Here is an 11,908-nt window from a genome sequence, read left to right on the forward strand (position 1 = left end):
CTCTAGCTACTCATTAAAAGTCAAGTCAACCTGATTTTCATTTGTATCATTTCAGTGAAATGGCACTTATAGAGTGTGCCAAAAGCTTTCCACTGGACATTTGGTTTTTCTATTCTCATTTTAATTCTCTCTACAATATTTGACAATGTTGACACCTCCTCACTGTTGGAATTCTCTCTTCCTTGGCAATCTCTAGTTTTACTCTTACCTCTCTGGTCATTACTTTTCACTTGCCTCCTCCCCAACTACCATACTTTTTAAATGTTAGTTTATTAAGGCCAAGATCTAAACCCACTTCTCTTCTTACTGTATATATTCTTCCTAGGCAATCTTCTTCACATCTATTTCCTTGATTACCATCTACAAATTCATGTTCTTCAAATTTGTGCCTAATCTAATAATTAAGGTCCAGATCCTGCTATCCAACTGCCTACTCAACATTTCTATTTAGATATAAAAAATACCTCAAATTCAAGATGTCCAAAACCTTGCTCTCTCTCCTCCTCCTCCTCCCACCCCCACTAAACCCTGATCTTCTTCCAGTACTCCTTATCGCAGAAAATGGCATAAGTAGCACCTATCCAGTTACATAAGCCACAAACCTGGGGATCATACTTAATCCTCCCTCACCCTCAAGTTCTGTTAATTCTACTTCAATATAGATCTCAAATCTCCCCCTTCTCCCATCTCCACTACTATCATTCCTTACATGAGTGACTACAATTGTCTGTACCAAGGTGTTCTCTTCACCAGAACACTCTTCTGAAATATAAATCCGATCACTGTCACTCACCTGCATAAATCTTTTAAATGCCTCCCCCTGCATTAAGAATAAAATCCAAACTCGAAGTCTATCAAGGCTTCCATGATCTGGTGCCCATCTCTCTCCCTCTCACCTCCAGACAGGTTTTCATCTAGTGCCATACTCCTTCCCACATCAGGGCCTTAATTTCTGCTGTTCTTGGACAAACTCTTCTACTTAACTCCTGTTACTTTTATTAGAACTGGTTTCACCTCAAGCATTCCCCTTTCCCCTGAACTTCATTCTTATTCAAGTTCCCCTCCTACAGTTCTTGGCTCCCTGTATTTTTCTTCAGTGCTTATAAAATTTATATTATATAATTATTGAATTAATATTTGTCTCTACCATTAAACTGCAATCTCCATAAGGTCTGTTTTGCTTACCATTGTATTTCTAAGCCTAGTCCAATGCCTCACAAATAGTAGACACTCAATAAATTTGCTTAATGAATATGTTATTGGGGTAATTAAGTAGCAAAATTTTTAAAAAGGTGAAAGAACCTAGCAAAGACCACAGAAAAGGTGCTCAATAAATGTCATTTCAACATTAATTGCACTAACCTCCATGAATGTATGAATAGCTCTTTAACCTAAGAAATTATTTGCAGTTTTTAGAAAAGAGTTCATCCAAATATATAACCAAAACAGATGAACCGCAGGACTGAGTAGTCATATCCCTAAGATGTTTTTTATTTTATAGTAAGTCCTCAACGTCATTGATATGTTCTGGTTTTGCAACTTGAAGCCAAATGATGCATAATAAAACCAGTTTTTACCATAGACTAAACAAGAATTCAGTTCCTACGGCATCTCATCAATGTTATAATGAAACAACGCTGTTCAATGACTTTATTCAAGAGCTTGCTGTACTTTCTCCATCCTTTATTTCCAAACCCCTAAAATTCCTACTTCCACAATGGTGGCAGAAATACGTATGGGTGGGGGCAAAGATAGAGTGTATGGTAGTCCAAGTCAGGAACTACATGTAAAATGTTCTTCAATTAGTCCCCTGGAAGAGATAGTTGATGCAAAGCAAAATCCTCGTACTTGAAAAGCTATCCTCAAAGATTACTTCTAGAGCTTCTAATTCATAAGGATGATCTAAAAGATCAATGCGCATACAAGACTTTTTCATCCTTTTGAAATACGGTAAGAGAATGAAAACAGGAGAAAGAAATTGAGATTTACTGAAGCCCCAACTGGGGAAAGATGGTTTGGGTCATCCTCCACCCTATTCCAATGCAGCTGAGTGTTAACAGCAACACTTGTCTCTACACTAAGCAATCAGGCAAGGAAGAGCTAAGACTCACGAAAGTGTGGGGGGGGGGGGGGAGTATTAGTGGAGGGAAGGGGTTTTCCCAGAGTGGGCCCCAACAATACTGGTATTTGTAACAACAACAGATAGATAGCCTGCCCACTCCCTAAAAACTCTAAAATGAAGCCTGCTCGCTGACATATCGTATACCTAAAACAGTTTGCTAAATCAGCCTTTTCATTCTGATGTAACCCACACAGGCATCTATATACATCATTAGTCCTTCATGTTTAAATATGATTAGATAACTAGGCTTTTATAGAAAATCAGCAACTCTTAAAATGAGGACCAAGATAAACAACACTGTTAATCTTAGAAAAAGTGAAGATACAAAATTGTAATAATAGCCCTAACTGGTTTGGCTCAGTGGATAGAGTGTTGGCCTGCAGACTGAAGGGTCCCAGGTTTGATTCCGGTCAAGGGCATATGTACCTTGGTTGCGGGCACATCCCCAGTGGGGGGTGTGCAGGAGGCAGCTGATCAATGTTTCTCTCTCATCGATGTTTCTAGCTCTCTATCCCTATCCCTTCCTCTCTGTGAAAAATCAATAAAATATATTTAAAAAACAAAAACAAAAAATCTTTAAAAAATTTGTAATAATATTCTCAGGGGGCTTCCTAAAGATACTGCAGACATAAAATAGAAGCAGGTTGTATTAGAAATAGCAACTGGAGAACAATACAAAAGTTACAGAATTACACATCTTTTAAGAGTTTAATAAATGTTAAAAAGGAGTTTATGAAAATTAAAGCTGTAAAGGCCAATATAAAATAAAGAACAGCAACACCAGACAATGATTTAAGGAAATTATCCAGAACTTAGAATATAAAGAAATGAGTAGAAGCCATAAGAGAAAAGTTAAGTGATTCAGAGGAGTGGTATCCAAAATGGGGTGTGTGTGGAATGCACCCGGTATTAGCAAAATGATCTATGGGATTCAGGAAGAAAGTACCAAAGCTTCTAGATACAGGTTGTTTTTTTTTTGTTTGTATCTTGTCCTTCAAGACTATATTAGGGTCAATTTATAATGTAAATAATTAATTAGTACAGAGGTATTTTATAATTTTTTTAAAAGTGTGCATATACACAGATTTTGGTACATGCATATTTCTCCAACCGATGATAGATACAGATCATGTTTTGGAAATCATGAATAATTTCCATATAATACATGTCTAAAAAGAAAAACAATATTCACATAATAGATATCTAAAAAGAAAAGAAAAAAAACAGGAAAAATAAAAGGAAAAAAAAAAGAAATAAAAGAAGAAATATTTCCCAGAACTGAAGAAAGAATCTTTTTAACAGAAAGGCCTACTGAGTGTCAGACCAGATGACTGGGGGTTAGGAGTGGGAGGGTAAAGAGTGGGACAGGGGTAAGACCCACACCTGGACAAAGCCTTGAGAATTTTAAGTAAGGCCAAAATCCTAAAAGCTTCCTTCCATGAAGGGAAAAACAGGATACCTACAAACACAAAAATGGGATTGTTCTGAGAGTTTGTATTAATAACAAAGAATGATCGGGGGGGAAAACGTAGCAATGCCTTCACAGTCCTGAAGAATTTGGAACAGACTTCCATATTCAGCCAAACTAAAAATCAAACATGAACCAACATAAGGTTTCCCCCCCAAATCATCTTTTCTCTCTCATCTGCCATCTCTTTTAATCTGTACATCATTCCCTAATATGTATTTATTTTTTTCAACAATTTTACACAAATATTTATTGCACTTAAATAAATGTTGGTCATTGATCTCCTTACATGTCCATCAGCATGTGCTTAGATATATGTTTCAAAAAATGTTTATGTTCCCATCTGTTAAAGAACAGGAAACTGAATGTACGTCTTCATAACATGCAGAGGAAGCATGTTGCGTAACAAAAGACAAATTCCAGAGCTTGGGGTTTTGGCTTTTCACATCTCTACTTCTGCAGGTAGCTAAATTGTGTTACCAACATAAGATGCCATTATTGATCTAAAGCTCTATGGAGTCCACAGTAACTTTAGAATTAATTTAGCCCAACAGCATGCAACTGAAGTTTCAAAAAATGGTTATGTTTCCATCTGTTAAAGAACAGGAAATTGAATGTACTTCTTCATAACATGCAGAGGAAGCATGTTTCGTAACAAAAGACAAATTCCAGAGCTTGGGGTTTTGGCTTTTCACATCTCTACTTCTGCAGGTAGCTAAATTGTGTTATCAACATAAGATGCCATTATTGATCCAAAACTCTATGGAGTCCACAGTAACTTTAGAATTAATTTAGCCCAACAGCATGCAACTGAATAAACAAATATCAGTTATTAATCAATTTGTTTTTAAATTCAATTTTAAAGTTTTTCCTATAGATATTAATTGCTTCAACAAGTATGCTATTTTCTGCAGTCTTTTCTTTTTTTAAAGAAAATGAGATGTTTCCCCAGTAAATACTGAGCAGATATAAAAAGGTTGTAAATAACTTTAGTATTGAGGACTGTGGATTTACTCAGAAATTAAAATTTAATGAAATTGAAAATAATTTATTCAACTATTCTATTTGACAAAACTATAACTATTGTATGCCATCCAGTTCTGAACTTAAACTCAAGATAAGCTTCACAAAATAAATGGATTTTATTCTTTATAAATAAATACTATGTAATCTAAACTATTTTTAAACGTTCTTAGAAAATTCAAGACAAGTGTTTACAGCAGTGGTTCTCAACCTTCCTAATACAGTTCCTCATGTTGTGGTGACCCTCAATTTCATTGTTACAAATTGAACATAATTAAAGCATAGTGATTAATCACAAAACAATATGTAATTATATATGTGTTTTCCGATGGTCTTAGGCGACCCCTGTGAAAGGGTCGTTCGACCCCCAAAGGGGTCGCGACCCACAGGTTGAGAACCGCTGGTTTACAGACTGAGTTAAATCGGGAAAACCAAGTTTTTTTTTCAGCCTTGCTTAAAGTATATTACTTTTTATCAAATGCCTGCAAGAATGAGTGAACTCTAAAGGTATCTAAGGATATTAAAATACAACTACACGTAAAGATAGTCATTTGAATCTCATTAAAATGCATATAGTAATCCATTAAATGAAAAGTCCTCTGTGACTTTCTACTTAGAATTAAACCAGGCCAGGGCAACAGTAACAGTGTGATTGGAAAGGCGGTGCCACATTTCCCACTTTGCATCCCCAACCAAGGCTCCTTCCCTAAACTCTGAAAAAGGCTGCTATGAAGAGGGTAGCTCTCATCTCCATCTCCGCCGCCGTCGGCGTCACTGCTGCAGACCTGACCCCCAGATCGCGTTCCCTCCGTGGGCTGGGGCAAGAGGCAGAGGCCCCGCCACCCGGGGGGAGAGCGCAAGGACCCGCGCGAGCAGGTGCGCCCGGCGTGGAGAGAGGAGAGTTAAGAGAGACGCGGCCAAGGTGGCGCACGGAGAGAACCAAAGACCCGGGAGGGAGAGGGCAGAAACTAGAAGCAACCGGAGACAGAGATGACGGCGAGGTCAGAAGGGTGAAAAGGGCAGGGGCAACCGAGACAGGCCAAGGCGGAAAGGCGCCCAGCGCCTCGAGGGGCACAGGAGCTGGGACAAGGACAGTGCAGGCGCTGGCAGTTCCCGTAAGCCCAGGGAGGGCTCCAGTCCCTCCGGGCCCTCAAGAACACCCCGGAATCCTCAACCGCCTGTGCTGAGCGTCATCTGCACGTCGGGTAGTATGATGGGGCAAACCCGGTTTCCAGAGGCCCTAGAAATAACGGGGCCAGGTCGCAGCCTGCACTTACCAGGCCACGGCGGCCCGGCGTAGACGCCACATCCCTCCAGCGAGGAGGTCGCACCGGCGCTGAGACGGCCACGCGGGAGCCGGGTGTCAGTCCCAGTCCGGCTCCTGCTCCAGGAATAACCCAGGAAAGGGCCCTGGGCAACAAGGACACCGAGAAGCCACTGCGGCCCTCCCAATGGCGCATGGACTTCCGCGAGAGCCCGCCCGGCACCCGTACTCGGTCCGTCAGGCAAACCACCACCCCCACCCTTTCTGGGAGAGCAGCACAAACGGTCCGGGCAGGGTTCGCGCATGCGCTCGGAGCCCAGGCACATCTACTTTCCCGCCCCCAACCCGCTCCGCCGGCTGGGTTTTCGGGTTGGAATTCTGAGCCCTGCGGGTTGAAGGCTAGAGCTGGGGATCGGGGAGTCGGGGGTGAGGTGTTTGCGCTGGGACGGAAGATGGTGAGGGGCTGGGACTCGGGATCGATAAATTCTCACTGGTTGGTACCAATTTGAGAAAATGTAGGCATTGAGGGAGCCTGCAGAATTCTACAGAGTACACAATGAGGACAATAAGAGACTAATAAAAACCAGCGGCTGCTCCTTCGCCCCAGTCTTTCTTTCGGCGCCTGTGTTTACAAAGCCTTTTCCGACCCTTAGAACCATCTCAGGGAGGCAGGAGTCACAGACGGATCCGAAGGTCATGTCTGAAAGGGGCTCAGATCAAGTAGGCCCGTTATGGGGTTGGAATACGCTTGTGCCGTTTATAAAGGCATCAGAAATGATTTCGTGCAGTCTTCAGCCGGCTTCCGTCCGGTTTTTCATTTCACCCATTTGTTGAAATGGTTCCTGTCGATGCTGGTTCCTCCTCCTCTCCCCAACCTCTCCATGTTGGAGGGGCCCAGGTCTCAGCGATCCTGGGCTCCCTTCCCATTTCAATCTTCATTCTTTTTCTAAGGAACCTAAGAGTGTTCTATGGCTTTAACCCGCCCCCCTCCGCCCCCCCCTTTTTTTACCCTCTTCAACTCTTACATTTTAGGTTTTATGAGAAAACTGGGATCCCTTAAAGCTGCGGTTCTAAACCTGTGGGTCGCGACCCCTTTGGGGGCCAACGACCTTTTCAAAGGGGTCGCCTAAGACCATCGGAAAACACATATATAATTACATATTGTTTTTGTGATTAATCACTATGCTTTAATTATGTTCAGTTTGTAACAATGAAAATGCATCCTGCATATCAGATATTTACATTACGATTCATAACAGTAGCAAAATTACAGTTATGAAGTAGCAACAATAATAATTTTTTGGTTGGGGGTCACCACAACATGAGGAACTGTATTAAAGGGTCGAGGCATTAGGAAGGTTGAGAACCACTGCAAGGAATATGACCTATGAAAGGTAATGAAGGCAGTTGGTGGCATAGCCACAATTAAAGTGCCCTGTGTCCCTGCTCCACTTCAAGGGCATCCCCCTCCCCTCCTCCCCCAAACACAAAGCATAAAACAATTTCCTTTCAGATCAGAATCCTGAGTTAGTATCTACCCATTCACAACTGCACCCGGTATAGACTCAGTCATAGCAAACTTCCCAAATGCAGGACTCGGGGGATTTTCTTTATTATGTTTATTGCGGTGACTGTTTTAAAGACAGGCCCAGATAGGAACTTGCTATAATGACCTGTGCAAACTAGATCTTTCCGGGATTGTAGAGCTGCACAAACATTTCTTTGTTTCTGTTACTTGCTAGTTGTTTGTGGGAGTGTGTGTGTGTGTGTGTGTGTGTGTGTGTGTTTCAAGAATAAGAGAAACCAAGTAATACCAACCCCTTTCATACATGGGTCATCTTTACATTATACAAAACCATTGTTTTGTGACTGTATCTCTAGGCATCTGTCCTACTGAAGCACTCCCATGTATGTGCAAAGATGTATGCATGATAGTGTTTATTTCTTCATTGCATGAAATAGCAAAAGATTGGAATCAATAGTTAAAAGATGTCCTGAGGCAAATTAAACACTTTAAGAGTTTATTTGATAAAAAAAAGAATTGATTTGAGTCAGGCAATGACAAGCTGGAAGTGGTTGGGAGTGCTCCACCAACAGGACCTAGGTGGAACACTTCTCTAATGACAAGGAAGTAAAGCAAGAAAATTATTTGATGGGCTATAGCTTAAGTGGTTGCCTTCTTTGTGAAAGCCTAGTTGGCTGTTCGTGATTGGTTGTCTCAGGTTTTGATTTATTAACCTGAAAGCATTTACAAGCTCAGGTTTTGGGATGCTTTGTAGACTGACAGGGCATTAAAACAATCTGTCTAATGGCCCCTTTATTTCATTAACAACACAAATGTCCATAGCTAAGAGCTAGTTATAAATTATTGTTAACGTAAAAAAACCTGTAAAGAGTTGAAACCTGTAAAGAATTTTGTGAGTTTATTTGAGCCAAACTGTCGACATATGCCGGGAAGTAGAACCTCAACGAATTGAGATAATGCTCCGGAGAATGGCAGGTTACATCTGTATTTATACATTGCAGTCAAAGGAAGAGATGTAGGTGGGTTACATGAAATCCATTGGTGATAGACTAGAGAGGTGGGAGAAAGCAAAGGGGGGGGCGGGGGAACCCCTGGGATTGGATAAAAAGTAAAATGATGGACACATACTTAGGTGGGTGCAGGAACAATTAACATGATAATGAAGGAATTTGTGGTATCTGTCCTGGAGCCCAGCACATTAGGTTGTACCCCAAGGGGTCCAGAAAAAGGGAAGTTACAAGTTACCCAGACACTTCAAGGGTATGTTATCATAGATGCAAAAAGACAGATAAGCTCAGTTAAGGTAAAGGTTGACCTTGTCAGTGAAGATACCGGCCTAGGACGTAACTGCCCACCATAACTGCTTTTAGTTAAAGTTTAATTTCAGACCATCCTTTGTGGTTGCTTTAGGTCTCTGAGTTTGCAAGACTGCCATGCAGGCCTCCCCTGAGCTTGTTAGGTCAGCATGTGGCCCCTTTCGTCTACATCTGTGGTTGGCAAACTTTGACTCACGAGCTACATGCGGCTCTTTGGCCCCTTGAGTGTGGCTCTTCTTAGGCCTTAGGAGTACCCTAATTAAGTTAATAACAATGTACCTACCTATATAGTTTAAGTTTAAAAAATTTGGCTCTCAAAAGAAATTTCAGTCGTTGTACTGTTGATATTTGGCTCTGTTGACTAATGAGTTTGCCGACCACTGGCCTACATTATATTCACACTAGCCAAGAAAGCCTGTGAGGTAAGACCTCTTTGTCCTGATGAGGAACAATGTTTAATATATAGTATCACATGAGGGAAAAAGGGTAGAATATTAGTAATCAAGCTGCCACCATTGGTCCAAATTCAGCCTGCAGACCTGTTTCATTTGGCTTGTGTTGTCCTTTTCAGTATTTTAAAAATAATATTGGGTTTGTTGCCAACATTTAAAAAACAAGGAATTTCATGTTTTAAAAAAATATGTTTTTTCTTAAAGTATCAGGTCTGACAACATCAAGCCTACATGCAAAATAATAATGATAATAATAATAATAATAATAATCAGATGAAACAAGGAGCCAGGTAGTAGTTCTTGCTTGTCCTCAGACATGCATGTCCTGTCCAGGAGTTCACATTCCTTCCTCAAGTCTTCCTGAAATGGAAGAGTTCATCAATTGCCATGTATCATGAAGCTTGTCCTTTTATTTTCTTTAGTAAAATCAGAGGAAAGGGAACCTCTATTTATTTAATATCAAAAGTGAAAAAAAATGAAAAACTGAGAGGGTCAGGTGTTTCCAAAACAAGAAAAAAGGGCATTTTTTATTCAGAACTAAAGAACAAAGTTATGCAAATAAGTTATGTGGTGCTGAAAGAATACAATTTAAGATGGTATTACACAGCAAACACATGGACATTATTCATCTTACATGCCTGAATCAGGAAAGTATTTTGAATTGATGCACCCTAGTGAAGTGCAGTGTAATATGGAGATTTATAACAAGAAAGGTGTATTTGGTCTTAGTCCTGTCTCCTGGCTCACAGCTCCCCAAACCCTTGATATTTCATAAATGACCAGAGCAATAGGGACTTCTGTTATAACATTGGTTTTTGTCCTCCTGACATATCTTCAAAGTGACAAATGTGAAAGAAGTGTCTTGTTATTCATAACAAGTCCCTTTCAACAACATCTGAGTTTATATTAATGAGGAAACTTTTGGAAAGCTGCTAATGATGGAGGCTAGTTACCAGGCAACCAATCACCAGATTAAAGGATTGAATCAGCCCCACCCTCACCTCTGAGGAGGTTGAATAAATCATCAGTGGCCAACTTTTATTTTTTTATTTTAATTTTTAAAAATATATTTTTATTGATTTCAGAGAAGAAGAGACAGGGAGAAAGCGATAGAAACATCAATGATAAGATAGAATCATTGATCGGCTGCCTCCTGCACACCTCACACTGGGAATCAAACCTGCAACCCAGGTATATTCCCTGACCAGGAATTGAACCATGACCTCCTGGTTCATAGGTCAATGCTCAACCACTGAGTCATGCCAACGGGGCAAGTGGCCAATTTTTAAATTAATTATGCCTAAGTAATGAATCCTTCATAAAAACCCTAAGGACGCAATTCACTGAACTACCAGGTTGGTCAACAGGAATGCATCCATGTGATGATAGGATTGTGCACCCACACTCAGGGGATAGAAGCTCCTATGTTTGGTACCCTTCTGGAACTCACCCAAGTTTGTCTTCATCTGGCTGCTCATTCATGTCATTTAATATCCTTTGTAATAAACTGGTAATCTAGTGAATACACTGTTTTCCTGAGTTCTGTGAGCTATTCCAATAAATTAACCAAACCTGAGGAGGGGGTCATGGGAACCTCCGATTCATAGACAGTCATTCAGAAATACAGGAATGCCTGGACTTGTGACTGAAGCCTCAAGTGAGAGAAGGAGACCAGTCTTGTGGAACTGAGCCCTTAACCTGTGGGATCTGAGGCTAGCTCCACATAGACAGTGTCAGAATTGAGTTGAATTGTAGGACACACAACTGGAACCTGGAGAATCTGAGAGTTGCTTGGTGTGAGGGAATCTATCCCCCAACCCACTCCCAACACATTTGGTGAGCAGAAGAGTCAGAATTAAGCAGAGTATTCAGAGAGTATTGAAAGTAGACACACAGGAGGAATGATTTTCTTCGATAAGTAGGCAAGAACTTGAAGATGGTGGGTCATGAGTGGAGGGAAGACTTACTTGTATTGTAAACCCTGTATTGTATACTCTGAATTTGTTAACATGGTTTTTATTTACTTCAAGAAATGGATGTTAAAAATATTTTATCTGGCCCAGGAGTCATGAAGTAATTTTACTATTTTAAACTAAATTTGCAGGTTCAGCTAGGAATTGAGCAATCTACTAGTTAAAACTCTTAACATATTACTTTTACTTGCAAAGAGACACTTTTCAGAGTTTTCAATAAAGCAGGTATCTTCAGAAAGGGAGATAGCGGGAGATGTTGGTGGAAACTTCAATATATGCATTTGTTTTTAAGTTTTTTTTTTAATATGTTTTTATTGATTTCATAATGGACGGGAGAGGGAGAGAGAGGTAGAAACATCCATGATGAGAGAGAATCATGGATCAGCTGCCTCCTGCACACCCCATACTGGGGATGGAGCCTGCAACCAGGGTATGTGCCCCGACCGGGAATCGAACCCTGACCTCCTGGTTCACAGGTCGATGCTCAACCACTGAGCCATGCCGGCTGGGCTGTTTTTAAGTTTTATATTTAAATTTTTACAATAGAAGTTTTTGCAAAGTTCTTCCTGGGAGGTGCCCAAGTCCCTTGACACATCACCCTTCCTCTGCGGTTTCCTGGGAGGGGAAACTAGCTAAGTCATACATATTTGCACAATCATTATCACATTCTCCCCATCACTCAGAAAAGCATGACCCTGTCCTCACCAACAAACATTTATAAATCATTTTCTATGAATTATGCTCTGGGAATATATATATATATAT

At 40.6% G+C, this 11,908-nt stretch overlaps 1 protein-coding gene across 5 annotated transcripts in view; it reads right to left on the reverse strand.

Annotated features, from left to right (window-relative positions):
• OPA1 (optic atrophy 1 (autosomal dominant)) overlaps positions 1–6,465 on the reverse strand; it is a 98,426-nt gene extending 91,961 nt beyond the window's left edge. For 3 of the 5 annotated variants that reach the window (XM_005873199.2, XM_005873201.2, XM_014545319.1), the window contains exon 1: positions 5,891–6,465. In XM_005873199.2, coding sequence (XP_005873261.1) covers positions 5,891–5,922 — 32 coding nt within the window. In that variant the 5' untranslated portion in view covers positions 5,923–6,465. The remainder of the gene's footprint in view (positions 1–5,890) is intronic. The other 2 variants (XM_005873202.2, XM_005873200.2) reach the window with 1 other exon arrangement.
• Positions 6,466–11,908: the final 5,443 nt, after the last annotated feature.

The sequence above is a fragment of the Myotis brandtii genome, unplaced genomic scaffold (genome assembly GCF_000412655.1).
Source record: "Myotis brandtii unplaced genomic scaffold, ASM41265v1 scaffold4, whole genome shotgun sequence".
Taxonomy (NCBI): Eukaryota; Metazoa; Chordata; class Mammalia; order Chiroptera; family Vespertilionidae; genus Myotis; species Myotis brandtii.